At 39.3% G+C, this 27565-nt stretch overlaps 1 protein-coding gene across 1 annotated transcript in view; it reads left to right on the top strand.

The window, feature by feature from the left end:
* LOC125895872 (inactive N-acetylated-alpha-linked acidic dipeptidase-like protein 2) overlaps nt 1-27565 on the top strand; it is a 791425-nt gene that overhangs the window by 558684 nt on the left and 205176 nt on the right. The window contains exons 10-12 of the mRNA XM_049588047.1: nt 2952-3044; nt 9367-9554; nt 11068-11196. Of these exons, the coding sequence (XP_049444004.1) occupies nt 2952-3044; nt 9367-9554; nt 11068-11196 (410 nt within the window). The remainder of the gene's footprint in view (nt 1-2951; nt 3045-9366; nt 9555-11067; nt 11197-27565) is intronic.

A 27565-nucleotide genomic window follows, 5' to 3' on the forward strand; every position in this document is an offset into this window, starting at 1 on the left:
GCAATACCAATGGCCACTGACTAAGAAACAATATTTGATGATTTGGAAGTGAGGGCAGGTTGTAATGCTTGTGTTTGTCATATCATCATCTCGTTTCTCTTATTACAGATTTTAATGGCCATGGTGTGTGAGCCAAATTAACATGTGGCTCCTGTGCCCTTCACTTCATGCTAACACCTCAAATTAACATTCTTGGACAAAGAAAATTACCATTGCAAAAATTTGAAAAATAAAGTGTAGAAAGAAATATAAAGCTATATGTGAGGAGAATCAAGACCATGGGGGATTGTGTCAAAGTGGACGTACTGAGAGGGAATGAGACCTTATTCAAAGCCACCCCTGACAACTTTGTTCTGTAAATGAGTGTTGTAGAGATCACACACACACACACACACACACACACACACACACACACACACACACATACAGCAGTGGGTACAGTTTGATGAGAACAGACAGGGACACAAATGGAATCTGTAACTGTTTTAATGTCCCTTCTAATGTCAGACAACTGGCCACCTCATTAGTCACTTAGCATAAACATTGCATCACATCAATGTTTAAAATACCTGAAGCTCCATTATCATATTGCCAATGACAGAAAGACCTTTAACAACATGATACAATATCAACACAAACACACTGATGTGTTGAAACAGCAGATGTAGGAAGAACCATTTTAGTTTGACATCCTTGATCTTCCAACAACAACACAATTGGACCATCATTTTCACTTCTCAGCTTCTTCCTGTTAATGGTGTTTTTTTTTATCTGAATGATGTGTTGTATGTTTGTGTGTGTGTCAATGCAGTATGTTCTCAGTGGTTGCACAGATTTGGGGACGCATACTCTTGCCATGTATAGTGCATCGCGGTCAGATTGTACCCAATGGGAAGGGGAACACCACCTGAATTAAGAATTCCATTATGTTATTTCCATGGTCTTGGGGAGTTTAATCAGTACTTGTAAACATGAGCTACTCTCTCTCAAAGCCAAAAACCAGAGAAGTCTCAAACTTGTAATGTCGGGCCGTCAGTGGCTTATTCTATTGTAGTGTTCTCAGTTCTGAAACAGAAAATGTACCCATGTACTCAGAACATTCCCCTGACTGCTCTGAGTGTCATCTAGAACATCTTTCATTGTCATCATTCATTATCTATGGAGCAGCTCCAGACTTTATACCCTATGACATCACAAGTTTGAGTTTTAGCACTAGAGATTTTGGATGTGGGAGAAAGCTTATGTTTACTTATATTTTTGGACTGTCTTTGACCATAGTAATAACATGTATGAATTTTAGAAATGGGCATAGTTCACCTATAGAGAAATTTGAAAATTGATAAGCACTCTTATTCAACTGTCATTCACTTGACATACATTGGGTAAGACACTGGGAATTTGAGATACCAGCCAGGGTTTCATTGCCAAATTGTCAAATACCACTGCTTTGTCAGTGATTTTTGGCATCAGACACAGATGCAAAAAGACAGTTTATAATGCTGCCCAGTGGTGTTAAGCTGCAAAAGATGTGTCAGTTTGCTGCAGACTTTCACTGCTTTCTTCACTTCCCGTGGGAATGTTAAGACAAAGCATGATGTTTTTTTTCTAAACCTAACCATGTGCTTTTGTTGCACATTGTTTTTTTTACTGTATCCATCAAACGAACAGAAATGGTACATTCCCTCTAAAAATGAAATGTGTTTTGAAAAGACACAATGCATTTAACAAATAAATTGACACAGTGTACCGGAACGTCACTAACAGACATAGGAGGATACCTAGTGTGAACTATGTTAAGTCCACTGACAAAGTGGCAGGACGAGAACATGTTGGAAATACTGTGTAAGGGAGTGTGTGTTTGAGTTTGTTCTTATTGTACATGTACTTTATTATTTGGTGGTGTCAGTTTGTCTGGTTGATCAATTTGCATCAGTTGTTCTTAAAATGACACCTCTCTGAAGTCATGTTGGACACCATTACCACTCTAAACACATTTTGTTTTCTTTTTTTTTTTCCTTTGTCTGTCCTGCGCACTGATAGGCAACTCTACCCCCTGAAATTCAAACATTCATATCCAACAAATATGCAGTTAGAAAATATAATTTGAGGGAAATGTTATGCTACAGGGATTATGCTTTTATTTGATAAACATAACAAAGAATCATTTCTATTAAATGTATCTGCAAAACGTCTCTGCCAACAAATTTTATTTATTTTATTTCTAAAGGTTTTGGGCCAAAGTGGTTAGTAGAGTGGATGAATCAGTCAAGACTGCCTAAAATAATCTGTTGATTTGCTGGTTTTATTTTACCATCGAATTTGAAGATTGTTTTTCACCAGTTTCCTCTGATTTCAGTTTGCTTTTCTGTCTGGTATGTTTTAGTTTATATGGCACCAGCATCTATATCAGAGCCTGTAAGTCATGCTGTTCCTCATTTACGTTCACTCTCTGGGCAATTACCAACAAAATAAGTGTTTAGTATTTTGCTGTTTCATCACACTGGGGACAAATTTGGATTCATTGTCACTCCTCAGCTCGCATAATACATCAAATTGGCAAAAACTGGTCAAAGCTAGGATCGTGTTTGAAACGTTGCCGTGCCACTGATAAGACGGCTCATAATTCTGAAGCCCCAACAGTCAGAAAAATTCCCGACTGAACCACAAGGCCATTTTTTGCAACATCCTGTTATCCTGAAAAAAATAAACAAAAGAAAAACATGCATTACTTTCAAAGGCATTTTCTCCACATATACACTCCACATTCTCCCAAACAGAAACACATGGACAACTGGTTGATGAACAAATCACATTTTTCTTTGACAATTGGAATTAGGAGCTATTGGGACAATGAGCTCTCCCTGTTTGAAATCACCTACAAGGAATTTCAAAAATGTTTTTCTTTTCCCCCAGTGCAGCTCATCTTAAAGTTTGTCTTTCCTTCTTCATAGAACGAAAGAAGATTACTCTGACTGTTGGAAACCAGGTGTCCTACAAGAAGATCTACAATGTTGTGGGATACCTGAAAGGAAGGAGGAACCCAGGTTTGTATAAATGCTCCATAGTTTTGTCTTCCAGCAAAAACTGTTTCTCAATATCTTAGTATTTGACAGAGCAATGACAAATGAAGATAATAGTGCTCACTCTTTCAACCAATTAACCATCTTCATGATCATGATTCAGTTAAAGTCTTGCTAAAACGTTGATTACTACGTCACATCTTTGTTATTTGTTTATCGCTCGTTTAAGTTTGCATGAAAGGGTGTGGAGCTACGTGCTTGTTCACTCAAAATCCTGTTCACTCAGTTTAGCTTGAGACAAGCAGCACAACATAGGAGACATCTGTATTAAGATTTAAATGGTGGACAGCAAACACCAATTTTGCACCCATTCCTACATAATCAATAGTGAACATGAAAAAAAGTTGACTGAAAGTTATGTCCAGCCACATCCAGCTTGTGACAACAGTAGCTACATTAACATTAGCTCACCATTTAATTAACAAGAAAGCATTTGAGAGTTGAAACATTTATCACTGATTTAGTGATTAGTCAAATGTTTGATGATGCATTATTTAGTAACTTCATTTATTGTTCTAGCTATTGAAATGTAAATATTCTCTGTTTTATTTATTTCTAGTCTCTCATCCATTATAGAGGTATATTTCACCTTGCTGTGGAAGTGGTAATGGGCATTTTTCAGAATCAAAATCATAAATACTTTATTGATCCCCAGGGGGAAGCACATAGTGTTACAGTCGCTCTGATGCTGAGCATAGAGAATTATAGAAGAAAAAATGTAAGTGTGAAGTATGTAAAAAATATAAAAATAACCATTTCCTGACTTTTTACAACAAGCTATTAATAACTTATTGGAGTTTAATTAATCAATTAATTAAGAAAATTAGCAACAGTTCAAACCACTCAGGCTGTTCTCATTCACTGTTTGTCCTTATATCTACTAAAAGTAATGCACAATATTTGTATGGTTGGTTTGGTAAATTGTTGGAGAGAGTGGAATATGAGAGCTGTACATGCAAAATAGTAAGCTGAAAGAGGCCAAAGGGAACTATACACCTGTAGAGTTAAGTTATAATTCTCTTCAGGTTCATTTCTACAAGTGACCTCTTTGAAATTACATGTAGTCATTTGATCCATTGTTAAGTTAAAGAATGTTAATTAGTTGAGCTTTAAACAATGTCTGCAGCTAACTTCACCGTTATGGTTTCTCTCTGTCATCCTGTTTTTTTTTCTGTTTGTTTCAAGACTAGGGTTGGGTAGGGTTGGGTACTGAAAGTTGGTGCTTATATGGAACCGGTACCTATACAACCGATACCTACCGGACCGAAACAAAACGCACATTACAGTGCCTCCTTTTGGTGCTTTTTTTAATGCTATGTCTCCCTCTATTGGATGTTACACGTAACATAATCATTCATTCATTCATTCTTTCATTCATTCATTCGTTCATTTGTTGAGTGTATATTATTATTTAAAGGCACGTTAAGCACTGTTGGGAGTCACTTCTGTTTACATTCAACAATGTTATCAAACACAACGGAGCTAGCTTGAAACCACAGAATATCTCCATACTGCTCGTCTGTAGAGATCCAAGTGTCCTGAAGCCCCGGCATAAAAAGTTGTTTGGAAAAACATTACTTGAACTCTGTTTTTAGTCTCATTGTAGCCTGTAGCTCTAACTGCCTCTCTGGGCACTGTGTTCGCGCTTGCGCGAGACCGTGAGACATGGGCACCGCGTTCATGTGTGTGTGCTTGTTTTCGCTGGTCTCGCGCTGGCTGGTTGGTACAGCCTCGACCCAAATGTTTTTGTTGCCATTTGCGGAGCCTGGGCTGCAGACAGAGACCGGACTTTAATAGAGTTAATATTATTGTAATGTTAATTTGTTAAGTGTTTTTATTATATTTTAAAACTGTTAATAGAGTTCATATACCTATTTATTTCTAGGTATTTCTAATTTGCCTCAGCAATAAATAAATAAAAACATTGTTTTTATTATAATTTAAAACAGTTATACAAAATACTCACACACTTCTGAAAGATGGCTCATTTGTGCCACTTTTCAACCTCTATAAAAAACTCATATTTTGAGGTATTGGTTCAGGCACCGTTTAAGCACCGATACCGTTTTAAAAATATCAGTTCGGCACCGGTATGGGAAAAAAAAAACATACGATACCCAACCCGATGCATTTTAGTCTATTCATAAGATGTACTGAGTGACAGGTCTCAGAAACATGTAAACATTTTAATTATCAGTCATACATACTGGGATTTAATTCAAATGAATCTTTTTTTTCTTTCTTTCTTTTTTTCATTTGTCTCCTCATGTGTCCCAGTCTAGTGTCAGCTCAGGTAATATCCAAACATATTATGTCCTTTTAATGTTTAAATGGCAGCTCAGCCACTTTTGCTAAGCTGTTTCTGCCTTCATCCTTTTATAATTGTCATTCTGCAGAGGAGACCCTTTATCTTGCCCTTGCCTCGCCCCCACAGACATCCTCCTCTCCTGCCCTCCCCTCTACTTGTAGCAATGCAAAGCTATTGTACCTGTCCTGCCCAGTCACTGGTGGAAAATTACCTTTCTGATTTACAGTGTGATATTAGGCAGCCATAATGGGCCACTAAAGCAGATAATATGGGCCACAAATCTCTGGAAGGAGCGACGCTTTAACTGGTTGTTGGCGTTTGATCATATGTCTGTTCGGCACTCATTTATCTCGACCCTAAACAGGATGAATATTCATGCACATTTGCAAACGTTTTGACTCTTACAACCCACAATAATATAGAGGGCTATTTTACTTGAATCTGTATTGCTATATGCAAACAACACTTAGATAAAATGCGGTCTGCTTACAGAAGACATATTTAAGTTGCACTTAGTGGAATGATGTTGCTATTTTTCTACCGTTTCATTGGTGGCTTCCCTACCTAGTACTTTGTCTTCAAAATCCTGACCTAACCATCAGTTTTGCAATGGCATGAAGTGACTGATCAAACCTGGCTTCTCTTAAGTAAGTCTTGACATGATTACCCCTGTAGCAATGCAATACAGAGTGACTAACATTGCCAACCAGAGGGGTATTTCACAAATTAAAAAAAAACTCAAATTGTATCCAATACTTTTTATAGTTTTTGGTGCTCTCTCTCAACACTGTTACTCGACATATTATCTTATTGCAGAAGCATCAAGCCTGGACAAATTATCAGTGTAGCTTTAGTTCAGAGGACACCTCAGCATGCTGAACCCTTCATGTTCTGTCAGTGTTCGAACTTTGAAAAGCATCCTGATTACCAGACCACCTTGTGTATTACAACAGCTTCACTGTTACATAGCTGCACATATCATCCTCTCATTCCTCCCACCCGTGTGGTCCTCTTCAAGCCTTGTAATTATGTCTACATGACTCTGAGATTAGCTTGTCTGCTCCACTGTAAGTGCAGAAACAAGAGGAAGGTGTAAAGCTATAACAGGTAAAGGAGAAATTAGATGTGTGATACCAGCTAAAGTTAGCTTAAACATTCAGAGTTGTTCAGATGTAACCACCTGAATCCTTAACAGGGAATCAAAGAAAGGCATGTATATCAAATTTGACATGAAGCCCTGCATTATAAAGAATGAGGAGGTGTTAAACTTAAGCTTCAAATCAGCTTGTCAGCATCTGTTAGTGTCACTTACAATACCAGATTCCCCTAGTCAATGCTCATCTAAAGTGTTTATTTATACAGAGAGTAGCATATGCTTCGACTTTGTATGTACTAATAAAGCTATCTGATGCTGGCAGAAAATGTGACAAAGGGGGTAAAGGCTGTAAGGATTGTAACTTTTGTCGTTCTTTACAATTCCCATGAAAAAAACACAGCTGACAATGTTTTAGTCTTTCCTCCAAAATGTTCAAACTTTTGAATATACAGTTGTTGAAGGCAAAACAAGAAACAGATATGGGAAGTTACAAAGATGACAGCAACAGCACAATTAAGGAAAAGTGAGAGAAAAGTTTAACTCTTTAAAAACATACCTCCTGCAGGCGGCCACAGAAGATTGTTGTTTGTATGATCCTGTTTAAATAGATCTAAAATAAGAACCACACTAGTTTGAGAATTCATTTTGTTTGCAGCAGAAAGCTAAGGCTTCTGTCCTCACTGTCATCATGTCATGACCTGCTGTTACCTAACGTGCCACACAAACTTGGTATTTCACTGTAATTACGTTGGTATATCCCCATAATGGCCACAGGAGATCGTTGCTTGCATAATCCTTAATATATATTGATTTAAAATAAAAAACATAATAGTTGGAGCATTCATTCTTTTTGCAGCAGAAAGCTAAAGCCTCTGTATTTCCTATCATCATGTCATTACCTTTTGTTACCTTACCTTACATGCAGTGCAAATGTAGTATTTCGCCAGAATTACGCTGGAATTACCCCACAGATTTCCCCCTAATGACTGCAGGAGATTGTTGTTTACATAATCCTGTATATATCAACCATATAAATCATATTCATTCTTTTTACAGCAGGAAGCTAAGGCCTCTGCTCTCTGTGTCATCACATTGTACGCTTGTAGTGACATTATTGCGTGATGTTGTGGTGCAAAACCATGCGAAAACATACAGTGGCTCCAGCGGGATAAATGACTCCATCACAACACCTTTGCACTCTGCTCATAGAAAGCTATCTCAAGAACTACAGAATGTGCATAGACACCTTGACTATTTTGCGTATGTTTCCACATTTATAGATGTTTTGGATCAATATGTTTAGTGTTTTTATTTTGTGAAATCTAAAGAAAACCTTTTTTTTTTTTTTTTAAATGACACTATTTCAATTCTTATAAAACGTATTAGGTTGTGCAGATTTAAGTTATATGCCGACAATTTCTATTGAGTTCAAAGAGTTAAACCTTAGTAGTAGCATAATTGATGAAAGTCATATTTTCTTGAATTTTTCATGGGGACCATGACTTACCTGAGCCTCGCCAATTAAATGCATCACTTCCCTCAACCACAGACTTTGACTGGAAATATGTGGCCTTTTCCAAATTTATAAAAATTAACCTTCTTGAGAGTTAAAAAGGTCACAGCAATTTGACTCTAGTTTTTGGGCCCACAATATCTTAGAGTTTTAAACACAGAGCTCTACAAATGTAATAATTCAAAATCATATAGCCAAGGGTGGCAGAGAAAGACATAATCTAGTCACCGAGGGAATCTACATTACAGTGGGATACCTTAGTAAGTCAGATCTCTTAAATGCATGTCATGATTTGAGGCATGTAGATGTTAAAATGCAGTGTCTACCAAGGGATGCTCCAGGTATACATTATTATTATTATTATTATTATGATTATTATTATGTATACATTATTATGCACTGAAAATATCGCTCCTCAAGCTGAGGGGAGCAATATGTGGGCTGAATGCCCCTAGGAAGACAAGTGAAGGTAGTTCATTAAGATCGAACACAGCTACAAACCTGAAGACATCTAAAAAACCTGGGACTGAGGTACAGTACTGAAAAAAATAAAACAAAGAAACCATCTCCCCTCAACTATATTAAACCTCAGTTGGTGCCTGCTGAACCATTAATAATTTATCCAGACCTGAGGGCAGCAGGAACATAGCTTCATGTATTTAATGATTTCTTTTATTCATAAATGTTTCATACAAATGCTTCATTTAATTTTTAGTGTGTGAACCTGACCAATAAACATAGCCATGAAAAAACATATACAATTTAATGAAAAAAAATTATAGAGCAAATTGCGCTTTCACATATGTCTGATTTGAGGCAGTTTACAGTAATGGTTGATTTACCCTGGAAGCTGCTCTCAGTGCAATAATACGTTGTCAGATTCTTAGGCTAAGCTAACAGGCTTCTCTAAGCACCTCTTTTCTCAAACAAAGTCATCAGTGCTCTGTGTTGGAGTGATGAGCTTTGCTCTCTCTTCTTCTCTTAGCCTGCAGGATCTGCTTTGTGCATCCACACTCTATCTTTGTAGAAAATGTAAGGCATACAAAGAAGCCTGGAGCATTCATGTTTGTGTGTGTCTGTGTGTGAACTTGGGTGAGTGTGTTTCCCAGGGAAACCATACATACACTGTACGTAAATACCATTTTGTTATAGTTTTCCAGAGCTATACATTTTCATTTTATACATCTACATTCATCATTTATTTTCCTCCATTTGTTTCTCCATCCACATCACATCTCTTGATGCTTTATGTTTGTCTCTGAGTTAAAAACAGTTCTATGTCAACAACATCCACTTTATTATACAGTAGCATTAGTCACCTACAGCCAAAGAAATAAATTCATGAATTGCTCTTTTTATATGTTGTCAGATCGCTATGTGCTGGTTGGCAGTCGTCATGACAGCGACCAGGGAGGCGGGGCTTCAGCCATCATGAATCAGCTCATCGCAGCGCTGACAGAGCAGTCCAAAAGAGGATGGGTGCCAGACCGTACCACTGTGTTTTGCTCATGGGGAGGGTCAGCCCTAGGGAATATTGGGTCCTATGAGTGGGGAAAGGTCAGTAAACACAAGAGCATCTGTTTTATTAAATGTCAATTTAGGGGTCAAAGGTTGTGGCTATATATGGATTACCATACACATAGAGAAACCTATTTTTCTGCCTCTGCCCTGGTGATAGCTTTGGTTGGAAGCATTATGTTTTTGGGTTGTCTATCCATACATCCAATTCTTGTGTACACTTTGAGGGAATTTCTTTAAATTTGGCACAACTATCCACTTACATTTAAGGAAAAAGTAATTGGATTTTGGTGGTCAAAAGTCAAGGTCACCGTGACCTTGCATCTGTCTCATTCTTATGAAGGTGATATCTCAAGAACACCTCAAGGAATTTTTTTTTTTTATTTTACAAATTTGGCACAAACGTCCACTTTGAATCAGGGATTAACTGATTAGAATTTAGTGATTAAGGGTCAAGGTCACTGTGACCTGTCTTATACTCGTGAACTCTATATATTAAGAAGGCCTAGAGGTAATGTCCTCAAACTCGGCACAAATGTCCTCCTGGAATGAATTGTTTAGAAAATGGTCAGCACAAAACATGTTTTCATCGGCTAATTAATAGGATAAAATGATGAAGTGATGACATTTTATATTCAAAGGGTCAAAGGTCAACTTCACTGTGACCTTATAATGTTCTGCAAAAACAGTTTTTGGCCATTATTTAGTATTTTAACTGATGAACAGAAGGAGACATTTAGTCAGATACTGAATTGGTGACACTAATCTTGGGTGTCCTCCTTGAAACTGTGCTGATTGTATAGATCTTCTGTGTTTTCATCCATGTTTTCACAGACATCGATGCAATCTCTAACTGCTGATTGACAGGTGAGCAGAGGCATACAATAGCAAGGTTGTAATTCTAGTTTGAGAAAAACTTTTTCCTTTTTCCTTTTCGCTGCTAGGGCTTGGTAGCAGTTTCTGAAAATGGCCCTAATTAGCAATTACAAGAAGAAAGAGGAAAGCCATTCTAAGTAGTGGGTGTTTATACTATAATCTTCCAATGCAGGATTGCTGCCACAATAGAAGAACAACTGGACACACCTGCAATCAGACTATATTGTTTTGATTGAGTAGGACTCATTTATGACTGGCTATTTATTATTCTTATTCCTACATAACCCAGTTACAGTTTTGGCCGACAATGACTTCCTATAGAATTAGAAAAACGTCTTTGGCAAAAATGTCTGGGATACTTACGTGTACTTCATAAAATTTTCAGATTAAAACAAATTGTAGGTTTTAATTTGATGGATTAAAATTAGATTGAATTACATTGCAAGCAAAAGCAGAAGACAAAAAAATGGCTGCAGAGGACAATAATGGAATGCTAAGAACTGGAAAGGACTCTTTTGTGGACTTGAGATAATGATAATGATGAAAATGTGATGACAACAATTATTTAATTATGAATATCATTGGAAGCGTAATGATAATAACCTCTGTGTGTGTGTGTGTGTGTGTGTGTGTGTGTGTGTGTGTGTGTGTGTGTGTGTGTTCGTGTTCCCTTCAGGATAACAGTGTTGTCCTACAGAGCAGCGCAGTGGCCTACGTCAGTCTGAACTCTCCAGTCAGAGGGACAGAGACTCTGAGAGCTACAGCTTCTCCAACACTACTGCAACTCACTTCAGATATACAGAGAGTAAGTATTACTGTATTTCTGCTGCTGAAAGCTCTGCTACAAATGTTATCACTACTACTCGTACATATGACTGCTAATATCACTGCAACTCAGCAGGTGTGGAGTTACCTGACAACATGAACACTACTACTACTACTACTACTACTACTACTACTACTACTAATTGCACTTCAACTAATACTACTGCAAATGTTTTAGTGGTACTGAAGCACAATTTAGATACTGAGGGTAATCTGCAATATTAGCTTATTTCACCTCAAATTCTATTCTTCTGTATTGCAAGACAAGCGACGGATATTACGGGACATTATTTACAAATAATAAATACAGGACTACTGAAAAAAAAAGTTTAGAAAAAAATTAAATTAGTTGCTGGGTGTTTTGTTGTTTTGATGTTGGTGTGTGTGTGTGTGTGTGTAAGTAAGAAGTCTAGCGTAATAGAAAGCGTAAGTCAAGGAGAGTGCGGAAGCACATAAAACAGAAAAAATAATCACTGCGAGTTTAACTGACTATAGCCTCACTGTTTGCTATTATATTTAATTGCAAGCTGCTATCATCTCATCTGTGTGCATCTCAATCTACCTGCAATTTGACAAACTTTTGATGAAGGCTATTCTATCAACTGTGGAACTGAAGTACCTTGAACAGAGAGAAACAAGATGCTGGAATAATCTAACACATACAAACTGCATTAAAAAAAAGAAAAAGGAAACCTACTATGCTGTGTTTCAGATTGCATACTTCTGTGCTCATACATACTATTTTTAAAAGCACAAGGGCTTTCACATTTAGTAGTATGGCAAAATGCAGTGCACTGTAAGGACCTAGATGGTGCGGTCATAAAGGTAAAAAAGTTGGGTGTGGAGTGTTGGGAACTTCTCACCCTCAGTGGTCACCTTGTTGCCTACATAGCAGAAATAGCAGGACCACAAACACAACACAGTGAACACAGAAGCAGTGTATAAATATACATGTGTATTTTTCACTTCCATTTCGCTGTTGTTGGATGTAAGCCGTCAGTTTGTTTAATAGGTAATCCTGTAATAAATTGGTACTGCAAACTAGAATGCAAATGCTAAGGTTAGCTTGCAAGCTAGCTATCAGCAGCATATTTTATTATCGGGCATTGACGTTACATGTGCTGTGGTGTAAACTATACAGTCCAGGGGTGTGATGTTAGTTACATTGGTGTTTATGCATGTTAAATTGCATCCTCACTGTAGATAATTTTAGTATTTCATTTGTGGTCTGATGCCTGACAAACTATGAATATTAGCAGAATGTGGCAGCTATCTAGCATCAGCCACAGACATTCATAATGTGCTTTGAAAGCACTTTCATTTTAATTCAATAAATAAATGAATATGGAAGAAGAGAAGTGGGCAAAAGAGCAGATATAGCAAGCATATATTTTGGGGAGTGAAAGTCATTTGTCAAATGTTGGTAATGATGCTCTGCCCGGATCACAAGCAGAAAAAGAAAAGCTGTCAAATCTTATAACCGTCATTTCTGTTAAGTGTGCCAAAGCCACTACTCTGTCAACATCTGAGCAATATGTAAGTAAGTACGTAGTGTATGCAGTGTACTGCATGTGAGTGTACTAACAGAAGTATCTGATTTGAGACACAGATACATCTTTTTCAAAAAAAGCAAAGGAGAAGGAGTTCCCGGACAAACACCGGGGATCAGTGATTGGTGGAACACATTCACAGATCATTTACATTTATGTCTGGCAGCTGATTGGTCAACTGAACCTCTCAGCTGCTCTCACACTACTCAAACATGGTCAGCCCAGAGAGCTTTGGTCACATGGAAGCATTAGCACAGCATTGGCTGAGGGATACTGGTGGCTCTCTTCAAGGGAGAGGAGCTAAGATTTGTGGCTATCCTTTTTTTTAATGTTGCTGAGGGGGCTGCTAAATCTAGCAAGACAGTTGCTAAATTGGCAATGCTGGTCAGAAATAAACAGCATTCTGTGGAGATGCAAGGCCCCCTGATGCTACTGAACATGTTAAAGGTGCATCCCAATGATTATTTTCAACCTTCTTACTACCTGCATGACACATGCAATTTTTATGTATTGTGTGCCCAACACAAGAGTTATGAGTACACATTATGTAAAATTACAGCCTCTGCAGGATTAAAAAAGAAATCTCTCTATGGCAACTCCCACTGGTTTAATATTCAACCCAGAGATAATATAGAGGAATGAAGTAAAAGCAACACATACATGTTTTTTTTCCACAGGAAAAAGAAAGGTCCAAGCTTGTACAACACAGGGTAGCATAATGAAATACAGTTGTAGTCCATTTATGCTACCCAAGATAAACGAAGCAAAACTGAGCACTCAGCCTTGTGCCTATGACCACATCACAGCCCTGCTGATATGCAGTACAGCAGCACTCCTTCTGTGATACTGCTTAAGTGTTACCCCATTTTATATCATATCAACACATTACTGTTGTCTCATTTTTTTTACCCAGATATTGCCACCATTTTGACTTTTTCACCCATACCATGCTTATTTTACCTCCATCAGTGTTCCTAATTTTGCTCCACTTCTCTCTCTTCAGCGCCTCATTTTCTTCACGCTGTCTATGTGCTCTGCTTTCATTCATCTGTTTCTACACATTCTTGTTCTCTATAACTGATTGGCATGATAGTCAACACAGTAATGAGAGAAACATAATCACAAGACACGGGGACACTTTGACTGTTCTTTAAAGTATGTCACCTATTCTGTGAGAGGGGGAGGAAGCCGCTTTCAATATGATCTAAATAGAAGCAACTTCACTCTCACCCCATCCCACACATTCACACACAATCTGCAATGGCCATTCTACTGATTAAGTATAGCAGCTCTATGATTCAACCTCCCAAACTGTCTCTTTATTCCAACCTGGGGGTGTTTTTGCAGATATGTTCAACCCTCGCAGACATCTTCTTCCTAACTCTCACTATCTCTTTAAACTTTGAAAACTTTTGCCTTTAAAAAAAAAACACACCTCATCGTCACTTTCTCTCATGTCCTTCCTCCGCCTCCACTGCCGCCTCCTCCTTTTTTTGTTCTTCCCCTTCTCCCTTAAGCACTACATCCCTCTCTCCCCACCTTGCTCCCTCTCCTTCTATCACCTCTTAATCTCCTCTTTCATCAGCAGCAAGCACTGCATCTCCCCACCCTCTCATTTTCCTCATTAAAATCTGCCTCTTGCTTCTCCTCTGTCTTCTCACTCTGTCTCTTCAGGTCATGCTATATAGTATTTTTATTTGTGTCTTTAGGTTAGTCATCCATCCTCAGGGAAGATTCATGTTCCTGTCAGGCACTTCAGCAGGTACAAGAGGTCACGAGTGAACAGATCGTACAGCGCAATGTCCCTTTATTCCCCTGCTCCACCATAAACTAACTAATTAGTAGGAATGGTCCAGTCTACCTGTGACATTCAGCTGTAATGAAGCTACAGACAGCCTCTGCCAAAGCCATATAAAGAGAGGAAGAAAAAGGAGATAGGGAGGAAGTAACTTTTGATGTTCTTTAATGAAATATCTTTCACAGGAAAAGGAAAAAACTCAGACAATGTGTGCATACACTTGAAACTCTGCTTCTGTTCTGCTTTTTTCTATCAAAATCATTAGTTCTCTCAGGTTTCATGCTAAGTTCCTCATGCTCATAGCTGCAGCTCCAATACTGTCTTCTTTAAGGAATATGGTCTATATAAACCTTACGCTCAGACATCATTCTTAGCGGCCATAAATACCCAGGGGACATTAGTGCTGCTGTAAATACTGCTGTAGGAAAGGAAACTTACAGGAGCTTGTATGCAGCGTGCTGCAATCTGATTGGCTTTCTCTTCATTGCCCAAGGACGATTTCTCACTCAACTCGACACTTTTTCAATTCAAATCTTGCTACCTGGAACGTAATCTCCTATATATTGACGGTGCATCAACTCCACCTGTAAAATTTACAGTGTTCTGTCTGACAGCTGGCTTTGCTCCTAACATTTAGGAGATACAGCAATTTAGTCACAAGAGTATTATTAAATTGGGTTGGTTTTGGTTAAGGGAAGGAAATTACTTTGTATTAATGCAAAATGGAGCTAAACATTGTATTACAATACTGCCTATATTAGTGGTGGGAATCCCCAGGCACCTCACGATTTGATTATGATTCAGAGCACAGCGATTCCATTGTAAAAAGATTATCCATGCATCACCGGGAATCTCTTTGTAAATAAATTTTTGATTTCTATACATGACATTTTTTTTCTCACTGTGTGACTACATTAAAACTACCTTTAAAACATAGCATACTGTTTTTGTAGTGATCCACAATGACAGCTCTGTTGTGTTATTTAAAGTTTCCAGCAGTGAAGAGCTGCCTTTCTGCTGCAAGTTAGTTCTGGGGATAGCCATGATGCTGGGCAGGCATTGCTGCATTTTGTGAAGGTGAATTACAAGTTAAAGCTATAGTGTGTAACTTCTGTCGCCTCCCAGCGGATAATGCGTTATTACAACTAATAAGCCGGCGGCACTTCCATGTACAGAGAGTAACACTCGCCAGTCGCCACACACCGTACACAGAGTAACACTTGCCTTTGTGGTAGGATCCACTTCTGAACCGTGTCTCGCCCGCTTCTCTGCCATGTTGCTTTCTCTTTCTACCTGCGCTCTACCTCTTGCTATGACACTCCCCGCTCTTCCTCCCCCTCCCTTCTTGTTGTAAGCATTTCCTGAGTGCCAGCGCGGGAATGTCGCCGGTCGACGCAAACTAAAAATGATATATATTGAAAAATACTGCGAAATGTTAGAGGAGCTTAATCAGCATTGTGTCATCTCCTCTAGTATTGGCTTGGGTGAAACGGACATTTACGGACATGTATAAGTTACGCACTATAGCTTCAAGTATATTACCTATTAGTATTAGTATTAGTATTAGTCCCTCTGGATTGTCCAGGTTCTACACTGCCCTCGCGGTTAAGTTTCACCTCTTTCATTCCATTAAAGGGATAGTGCACCCAAAAATGAAAATTCAGCCATTATCTACTCACCCATATGCCGACGGAGGCTCAGGTGAAGTTTTAGAGTCCTCACATCCCTTGCGGAGATCGTGGGGGGAGCGGCTAGCACACCTAATGGCAGACAGCGCCCAAGACTAATGTCCAAGAACACAAAATTGAAACCACAAAATATCTCCAACATCCTCATCCATAGTGATCCAAGTGTGCTGCAGCCGCGACATAAAAAGTTGTTTTCGAAAAACGTCATTTGAACTCTGTTTTTAGCCTCACTGTAGCCTGTAGCTCTGACTGCTTCTCTGTGCTCCACGCTCACGTGTGCATGCTTGCGCGAGACCAGTGAAAGCATGAGCTTTGCTTACCCGTGTTTACATCACGTGACACGTACACCGCAGAGAGAGACAGCAGTAACCACATATCCGAGACCAACGCCATTGTCCGCCTGAACATCCTCCACAGACTTCTGGAGTGGACGCCATCAACGGAACTGTTCTAGTTTTATCCATTTCTTCATAATAAGCCACCAATCTGCACTGGCTGTAATAGAAGAAATACAATGCATTGTGATTTCACATTTGGACAGCACGTAATGCAGTAGCATTGCGGTGGTCAGGGGTTTGCTTTTATTTATAAGCATACATATAAATATGCTTATAACTCTGTTGAAGTCCAGTCTCTGTCGGCAGCCCAGGCTCCGCAAATGGCAACAAAAACATTTGGGTCCAGGCTGCACCAACCAGCCAGCGCGAGACCAGCGAAAACAAGCCCACACACATGGTACCCCTGTCTCACGGTCTCGCGGAAGCGTGCACACGTGAGCGCGGAGCACAGAGAAGCAGTCAGAGCTACAGGCTACAGTGAGGCTAAAAACAGAGTTCAAATGACGTTTTTCTAAACAACCTTTTATGTCAGGGCTTCAGGACACTTGAATCACTGTGGATGAGCATGTTGGAGATATTTTGTGGTTTCAGTTTTGTGTTCTTGGGTTCTCTTGGGCGGCATCAACCATTAGGTGTGCTAGCCGATCTCCGCAAGTGATGCGAGGACTCTAAAACTTCACCAGATCCTCCCTTGGCATGAGGGTGAGTAGATAATTGCTGAATTTTTCATTTTTGGGTGCACTATCCCTTTAACATCTCGTTATTCATAAACATTTAGCTACACGAATATTTGCGAATAGATGCCAAATCATCCACGTCAGTATTGCAATGTTTCTTTCAATTATTTCCCCCACCCCTAGCCAATATACAACCTACTGTATTTTCATTAGCAACAGAAAAAAATCCAGAGAGTTCAATTACATGTCAGAACCGTCAGAGGTCTTGAATGCTGCCTGAAAATGATATCAAGTCCCTTGTGGTGTCCCTGCATCACTACAGATATCTATCCTCAAAAGATATTTGAATTAGGGTCTGCTTACCAGCTGAGTTGTATTGAGAATGCTACTACAGACAGGTTCAGACAGGACAGAGTCCATTTTTGTTTGGTAGATAGTGATCTGCTATCATAGTTTACAAACCAACTTCATGCTTTAACGTGAAGGAAACTGCCATTTTTTGGACTGTTGCAAAGGTCAGTGATGTCCCTTCTACTAATCAGTCCACAAAAACCTGAGTAGTCAAGTTTCAAGCAAATTTTAAACAATTTTAACAAAATTTCCAAGGACTTTTGCCAGAAATAAAAAGGAATTAGTGCATGTTTCCATCCACCATTGTTATGTCACTATTAGGAGTTGGCTGCAAGATGATGCAGCCTAATTAAAAGAGCTCTGGTCAAACCTCAACCAAACATAAAGTGTGTAGAAGATGTGATGGAAATGTGGTATTCATGTTTGTTTCATGTATTATTTTTAGAAACCTTGCAGTCGTCATTGTTCTAAAAAGATGTGATGTTTTTGTCTGTCACAATGTTTTGTCTCTTTAGTGGAGCTGAAGCTTCAGTGGGCATTTAACTCACACGCCTCATGCACATCACTATTGATTCCGTTTCTATTGCAGTGATTCACATTATGCTTTTATCGATACACTAACTTTTCTACCTCAGCTAAGCTTTTATGGAATATTTTGACTATTTTGTTTTTTGAATTACCTGTGTTTTCACTCAGGTTGTTCTTTTTTTAAATGCGCAAATTGAGCGGAAAGCAGGTGGTTGAAAACACACTTACTGACTCTGTTTATACTGGGGAAACAGACATCAATGAGCACAGCTCCAGATCTATTTGAATGCCTGAAAAATTTTGAGAGGTGGGCAGCAACTGAGAGTTCAGGAACCAGGTCCTCTGAGTTAGTGAAAATGATACCCAAAATGTAATAAATCAGAATTGCTGCCTATTCTGTTGACCTCATATGTAGTCCCTGTCCACTCAGAAACCTGATGACATACAAGACCTTAAATATTTTAGGCCTAAATCACACACTCCCAAATCAGATATCCCCTGTTTGTCTCCATTTCATACCCCTCTGTTTTAGCTGCACTCACAAAAAGGTGTATATAACCAGAAAATGGCCCATCCACTGCAGAAACTATTTTGCCATTACAAGATATACACAGTTTGTGTTAAACAGAAAAAGTTTTATTACTTACCTATAGATAGATGTTAAAGTTAGACTACTGGATATTGGTGCCATGAAACATCCTTGTGGGAAACTCTTTATAGCAGCGTGCTTAAATGTTTCCATGTGACCACTTTAGTATTGTGCACAGACCCTTAAAGGTCCCAAGCAGCTTAGTGTTTTGGTATGTTAATAAATCAAAAGGGTCAAATGAATCATTACAGCGCTCCAGAACAACAAAGCATGAACCAAAGAATCCTAGAAAGCGTCCTTAGTGTTTACTTTTTATTTACCCTCTTGTCTCGTCTCGCCTCGCCTCGATGTACCTAATTGTCCATTCAGTGGCAGCTGTATCTCTGGCACGCTCTATGGCATTATTCATTATCTCAAGAGTCTCAGAGCTGTCCCAGGTATGCTCCCCACCTCCCAATATTTAGAAACACGTCTAAGCATGTCGTTAATCATGTTTGCGCAATGGCCGTAATACTTCCTACTTATCTTACTTTGCTGGGACCTGTCTTCCAAGTCGAGATGCTGCAGCACTGATAGTTTTGGAATGGGTGCTTGGGAACCAATTATAATACAACTAGATACTTCTTTTGTAGGCGATTTACACAAAGAAGGGGGACAACAAGGGGGTTGATGGACAAAAAGAAGGCAAGAAGATGAGAAACAAGGGTGGAAAGATAGAAACAAGAGAGGCTTTGGTGGCTAGAAGAATACAAAATAAATGGAGAGGAGCTTGTGCTTTAATTGGGTATTGTTCCAGAGATGTATTTGTGTCTAGTCTCCAGTCGGAGTGTGGGTGGCTTGTAGCAGGTACCTCCATTTGAAAACAAATGGTCACCAGTGGAGAGTGCATTGTTAGACTGAAAAAAGACCAGAGTGGCAAATCCTTCATCTGCCCTCCCTCCAAGTACTGGCCGTGGACCTGTGCGGCTGTCTGTTCACAAGTACGTGTTTTTGTGTGTGTTCACGTTGAGATCTGTGTGTTTGTGTGTGCATTCTATGAGTTTAGTTGGCTACTGTGGTGTGATTTAAACCCCTCTGAGCTCTGTGTGGGGACCAAAGTTGTTTATAGTACATGCTACTGTCTGTCTCATACAAAATAGGCCTTAGGTCATTGTCACATGATTCCACACTGCCTCCTGTGTTGTTTATATGGAGCTTAAAGATTAATAACACTGCATGATACCTTGTTTCCCTGCTATTTCTGTGATAATTTGCTCATTTAGTAACAAATTTGTCTTGCAAAGTGACTACTAATTAATCTATCATCTAACTAATATAATGTAAATACTCAGCCATGTTATCCGACCCTCTTTACCAGAAATTATATTTATTTACTGCTAGATGTTTTGCTAAATATATTGTGAAGGAACTGCTGCTAGGATCATGACTGTGTTTACTGGCAATTATTTTTTTCCCATCCATGAAGTGATAAATTCTTCCACTGCTCAGAAGATATATGCAGGAAGTTGAATGTATTATGCAGATGGTTGGCGTGCAGGGATACAGGATTTTGAAACCACAGACTGTGGTTCCCACATGTTGTTAGGTATAGGTAATGCTAGGGGTAACACGTAACAGAAGTTACACTTTGAAGTAATATATTATGTTTTAGCAGTAATAAATATAATGCGTTACCAACAGGATTTCAAGTAAGATTATTCCATTTAGAATGTCATATGGCATGTTAACCACCCAAAATAAACTGTTTATTGTTCATTCACATTGATCCACACCACTCCGCTTACACCAGTGCGCCACCAGAGAAAATATCCCCCGAAGACTGTTGTGTCTTGTCATGTCACTACAGACTACATTATGGAAGGGTGTCAGTGATAAGCACATCTGGGTGATGCCATACTGTGCATTAGCATGTTTCAGCGTGTTTCATTTAATACACCTGCAACGTATCCTGTTCTGCTTCTGCGTCTTAAGGCTGCTTGAACACAGTGAGGATAGGAATCTGGCCTTCACTTTGTTTTTTTGCTCATCCCGGTGAGTGGCATATATGGATGATGCCCTTGAATACGCATTAGTATGTTGGATGTTTTTCTTTTCACATCCCCTTGAACTGTGGAGCAACGGCTGCACATCATCCCATTCTTACGCATAACTCTCCCGCGTGGCTGTTGTGACTGACCATCACACTGGGAACCAGCAGTGGTTATTCCAGCACCAGTGTATTAAGTTGTGCTCGTCATAGCAATTTACTCACACGCCACAAATATTGATCCTTATCTCATAATAGATCAGAGTTTGATCCTTTGTCTTCCTGCCCATCCCCGTGTCCGAGGCTTTTAGTTTATTAAAAAGGGTCAAGGCTATTTAATTTTTCTATATAATCATGCTATTGTTAATATAAGCACAGGATTTTAATGCAAAGTGGTAACCACTGTATGTGAATGCATGAATGGGTCAGACCTGTGCAGCACAGGAATTGAAATGAACTGTAACTGGAGCTTATGGGCTTTGATCACTCGCTATGAAACAACAGTAGCCGGTCATTTTGGTTCAAGTAACACGAAAGCGGTGTAGTAACTAACTTATCACTCTACACAGAGAATGATGTTGTAAAGTAACTTATTTCAATGGAGGTACCTGGTAATATGTACAGTACATTTTAAGAAATAATTTGCCCAGTACTGGGTATAGTACGGTGACCAGACGTCCCCGATTTCCAGGGACAGCCCCCAATTTGGGTGACCTGTCCCTGGTAAAAGCTGTCCCCGATTTTGACATTGAATGGGGGAAAAATGCGCGCAGACTCAAACACCAGTTTTTAAGGTAGTAAGTAAACGCATCGCCAGAGAAGACATCGTATGATGTACAGACGTTATCAGGAAGCACGACCAGACGCAGCAGCGTCAACAACAACAATCTAGAGGCGGCAGAAAGGAGAGAAGAGGAGACCAGCGGCCGCGTTAAATGGTATGTTGTGTATGAACTTATTTATTTTGTGTGAGCTGGCAGTAGACTTGACTGTGTGTGTGTGTGAAGTGAGGTAAAGTAGTGAAGTAAGTATGATTGTAACATGTAGTGCGTCTGTTTAATCTGAACTGAAGACCTAACGTAACGTTATAAAAGTCAGTGAACGTTAACATGATGTCACTGTTTTTATATCTGTCATTGGTGAAGCTGTAACGTTAGCGTGAGATTACCAGGTGATGACACTGTATGTGGCTCTGTTTTAGAAAAGGAGGAGGTGGAAGACTGCTTTGGTAGCATAGGATTTTCCTGGAGGCATAGGGACCTGAGATTGTGTTAAAATAATAAATAAATAATAAGTAAATGGTCAATAGTTGTGTGTGTTAACTGCTGTATTTTGTGTCGGGCCGGCACCAGACACTGCTGTGTGGGTAACCAATGAATTTAGTAGTTATAAATGCAGACCATCTGATTAGATGATGCCCTATGTCACTGGTTTGTATGTCACTGTTGTTGTGTAGGTGTAACTTGTTATATTAGATCACCATGAGATGACAATATTATCTCTATCTTTTGTGAGTGCACTTTATAAATGTAGGCTATTCTTTGATTTTAATAAAGCAGCATTTTGTTGATGTTGTTTAGCCTTGCTGATGCTGCTGCATGGGGGATACAGTTATTTTTATTATATGAAAAAAATCATATCTGCAGTAGAAAGTTGCCCTTTAGAAATTTGGTTTGGTACATAGTGATACATGGTCTGAAAGGTTTAGGAACCTCTGATGTAGCACATTTCAAACTGAGGCAGTTACATAGAGCAGATAAAAAAGAGCACAATGACTAAATTATATAAGTATATTACCAAAACTGATGTTATTTCTTTAATAAACTATTCACTTACTATTGGCTCTGTTCTTGCAGTTTTTCTCATGTTCTCCTCTGCTCTTATTCTACCCAGGCTCCTGAGGCGGAGGCTACGGAGGTGGATGAATGAGGGGATCACGGTGATGTCATCCCTTTTTTGATTGCCACCTTTTGTGTCATAAATATCAGTTCAGTATTCAGTTGAGTTGAAACCTTTGACCAAAAAAAATCCATCCTAACTCAAGCTAACAAGATTAAGATATTTTTGTCTTCCTCAGTGGATGGATGGTTGGTGATGTCACTCATTTGTTTCGTAATAAAAGCTGGTCAAAATACACGAAAAAGTACTTATCCCCATTTTTTATTTCGTAATGATAATATTTAATGATTTTTCACTGCCGCACTGAAAATGTCCACGATTTTCATCTCAGAAATCTGGTCACCTTAGGGTATAGGCTACTAAAACATTTTGGTTGATGTTATGGTAAGGTTGTTGGTTTGGTTAAATATTGGAAAGTGTTCTGACTTTGAAGCTCTACTGAAGCCCTTAGTGTTTTTTTTTTTCCTTCTTCCTTGGGTTTACAGTTATCTATCTCTGAGATTTAGCTATATCTTTTTCTAGGTCTGTGGATTATGCACAAGATGTTGCTGAACACACACTGTAGGTAGACACTGGTGATTGAAGAAATATTGATGAAACATGTTCCCTCTAGCCACACAGGTGGCTTTAACTATTTCAGTATGAATTAAGAGCCGCATTTGTTACCTATTATACAATACCTACCTACATACCTAGATACAAACCAAAGCACATCCCAAAAGAGACAAATAAACCCTGTGGTACACATTCTTAGGAACAAATTAATATCTTAGTATTTTCTCAAATCATCTACAGCTCTAAACTTAAGTAACTACCTTGTCTGTCTGACCCTATCTTCTCTGTGTTCTGTGTCTGTGTCTCCCACACCCACTTGTCTCTCTCATATTGACATCAATAGAGTCCGACAGGCTTAGTATATTTGATGCAAAAATCTTTCCGGAATAAACTGGCGTAGTTATAATCCTTTCAAGTGAGTCAAGGCTGATTAGAGCAGGAGTGCTATCTATGTTTTTATTCTTTATATTTTCAAAGTCTGGTTAAGACTGAGGGACATGGCAACTTTGAGGCATTCATAATATTGAGTGCAGAGTTCTCTCAACATTGCTAACAACTTTGAGTAAGTTCATATGCACTGCATTGTCAAGGCTCTCTCCCCATGCACTGTGTTGAAAAAAATATCACAAATATCACACACATTTAAAGAGATTTTTGAGATTTTTCAATAACTTTATTATACATTATTCATGGCCCCATAGTTTCCCATCTCTCAGTTGTAGAGATTGTAATCTCTGTCTTTGGGTACAACTAAAATTCACTTATGTGATCCTTCTGCACTTGACCCAGAAATGCTGAAGGCACACCATCCTGTAGGTTGCTTCAATTCCCTTATTTCTGCTCTGACGACCAAAAAGGGATCACTGATGAGGCATTAGCCTTGAGGCAGGTCCCTGATGGGCCTGTCCTGGGGCTGTTTTTTTGACAGCCTGGTATCTGGGCTGGTTCTTGAAGGCTGGTCTTTTGGCTGGTGTCCAGACGGCTCCTGACAGGCTGGTGTTGGTCCTGGTTCCTGAAGGGCCTGTCTTGGGGTTGGTTCTTTGTGGGCTGGTTTTGGGACTGGTTCCTGATGGACCAGTCTTTGGGCTGGCTCCTGACAAGCAGATCTTTGGGCTGGCTCCTGACAAGCAGATCTTTGGGCTGGCTCCTAATGGCCAGGTCTTAGGGAGGTTCATAACATGCCAGTCTTTAGGCTGGCACCTGACAAACAGGTCTTTGGGCAGGCTCCCGATAGGCAGGTCTTTGGGCTAGCTTCTGACAAGCAGATCTTTGGGCTGGCTGCTGACAGGCAGGTCTTTTGGCTGGCTGCTGACAGGCAGGTCTTTGGGCTGGCTCCTGACGGGCAGTTCCTGGGACTGGCTGAGGGTCAGCTTATTCTTTTTTCCAAACTCACTGTCTGACACTTAAGACATGATCCTCATATTCAAAGAATTCTTTTTCTTCCAAAGAAGAATACACTCCCTCCACACTAGCTTCTCACGCTTCTAAAATGATTTCTAAAGTCCTCTAAAGCAGCGATTATCTTTGCCATACTGACTGATTGTGATAAGGAGTCACCACACAGAGCTATTTATTTGTTGACATCTTTTTTAAGGAATCCTGTGGGTTATATGATTCATTTGTGATTCCTGAGGGATGGGAGTCAATTTCACTGTTTATCACGTGAATGAGTCGGGACAGGAAAAAAGTAAGTGGAAGCGGGCAAGAGGGGATTCATATAACAAGCTGTATTATTAACTGAGTCAGCAGCTATTAGTTTGTTTCCACAGACCATAAGGAACATATGTGTGGGAACACATATGTTGAGCATGTGAAGAAAAATGGATCATTTGATAAGATAACATTATTGCAAACACAGTGTTACTTTCCGTTAGCCTGTTAATTGTAATTCCCACCCTGTCTTAGCATTGAGCTAAAGGACTCAGCCAGCCTTATTTATCTGTCTCATGGCTGTAGCAGTGAAAATCCCAATCAAAATAAAGTTTATTACCAAACAGGTTTTCACTTACAAGAAATTTGCCTTGATGTTTGGTGTATACAATAAACATATGAAGAGGGAATTCATTTAAAGGCAAAGTGCTACAACAATCAAGAGTAGAATACTGGCTAGAATAGAAACATTACATTAAAAATACAAGCAATGTAGCTTAAAGCTAAGTAGCAATATAAAGCAGAAGCAGTAGGAGGATGTTCTGCTTTCATCTGTAGTAACATAATACATGGTTGATACTGAAATGGCAGCCTCTGCTGCTGCCAATAAAAGCTACCATATACAGAGATAATACTGAATGTGAATATGTTCAGATGTTCAGTGCTTACCATGAATGACCATAAATATTATTCAAAGAATTGGTTTATTTCATGGAAATCTTAAGGATTATAATTTTAATATCATTAAAGGCAAACAAACATTTCTTTCAATGTTTTACTGTTTGATGTTTTAAGATGGGTAATTTACTTTTATATGATTTATTTTGCATTGATTGTAATAATAATAGGGATGCATGATATATATTGGGCTGATAAATTATCGGCCAATCATGGGACATTTTTAATATTATTTATTATCCTGATAATCAAAATTATAGCTGATGAATAGCACCGATAATACAAAGCCAAACTGCTTTTATTGACTTAAATAGGGCAGCATCTACACGTATGTGTAGATGCTGCCTACACGTATGTGTAGGCAGCATTGATAGATGCTTTAAAACTGGTTTGCATGTCGCCAATAAACACATAAAAGAAGAACAACAATTGCTGTAGGCTGACGAGAGAGCAAAACATGTTGCCCTGTGGATGTCTTTCACAGTTCCAGAGGAAGACAGCATGATGGCGCTGAGGATCTGATCTCCAACCGCCTGACACCCAGATTAAAAGTCTTCCTGCAGCAGACGCAGAGCTGAAGGACCCTCTCTAGAGCGTTAGCACGAGCTAATTAGCAGCAGCGGCTTACATCCAACACTGACGGCCCCAACAAACTCACAACCAAAAAGGCTTGACTGTGTTGTTGAAGCCATTAATAACAGCTAACTGTGATGCTACAATTATCCATTAACTTGTTTTGTTACCTGGCAACCCACTCTGGAGCACACTGACCCTTCACTCGCACACTGAAAATATCTCTCTCTCTCTCACTGCATGTGTGTGTGAGTGTGTGAAACAGAGCCACTTATTTGTTTGAGTTGAGTGTTAATATGTGAGGTGAATCAATAGGGCATCACTGTCCTTCTTGGTAGCTGGTGACAGTGAGACAGCGCCTAGATGTGTTTATAGAAATGAAGGTGACAATACTAACATTTCTTACATTGGATTTAACACAGACCTGCCACATTGGACCAGTTCATACGAGTCAGCTGTCACTCTGTTTGTCCTTGGTCCTTGATTTATACACTTGACTGTTAGACAAGAGAATCGGGCTTCTCTCTCTCTCTCTCTCTCTCTCTCCCTCCTACCATTAACTATAAATTTAATATTGATTAAAAGTCATTTTACTTTCTTTTCCTTGTATTTATTATGTTGTGTAGGGTTATATGGGGACGATACCCCAGAAAATCATTCATTCATTAATTCGAATACTGCTTATCCTGCTAAGGGTCGCGGGGGGGCTGGAGCCTATCCCAGCTGACATTTGGCGAGAGGCAGGGTACACCCTGGAACAGTCGCTATCTATCGCATGGCTAACGTATAGAGACAGAAAACCATTCACACTCACATTCACACCTACGGCCAATTCAGAGTCACGAGTTGTCTTTGGACTGTGGGAGGAAGCCGGAGTACCCGGCATGCAGACTCCGCACAGAAGGGCTCCCCTACTCTGGGTTCAAACCTGGAACCTTCTTGCTGTTAGGTGGCAGTGCTAACCACTTCACTACCGTGCTGCCACCCCAGAAAATCTCCTTTTTTTTTTACAGCCTAATGTTGGCAGGTATGGAAGAGTCAGAATTGTTCTTTGTTTTTGTTGTGTTAGCAGTAGTGATGTCAGTCACATTTGGCTATGGAATATGAAATTATCCATATCCTCACAACATGTTAGCCTTACACTCAGGTATGCATAAACTACAGGTTATACACTTCTGTTTAAGATACAAAAAAAGGGGGAAATTATTGGTTAGCATATTGATTATGAGAAGCAGGTTATTACTGGTTATCATTATCGGTTAAAAAATCTATAGTGCGCATCCCTGTTTATAGAGCACAAGTGGAAGTATCACAAAACACATGTATCTGCTCTCTTTATTGAGTAAATTTAGGCTGCAGTTCTTCCTTTTGTCATCTCTGTTTTAGGAATGAACAGATTTTAGTCCAATTGTCTCTTCATTTCCTTTCTATTCTGTCACAGTTGGAGCT

Source organism: Epinephelus fuscoguttatus, linkage group LG10 (genome assembly GCF_011397635.1).
Source record: "Epinephelus fuscoguttatus linkage group LG10, E.fuscoguttatus.final_Chr_v1".
NCBI classification, from domain to species: Eukaryota; Metazoa; Chordata; class Actinopteri; order Perciformes; family Serranidae; genus Epinephelus; species Epinephelus fuscoguttatus.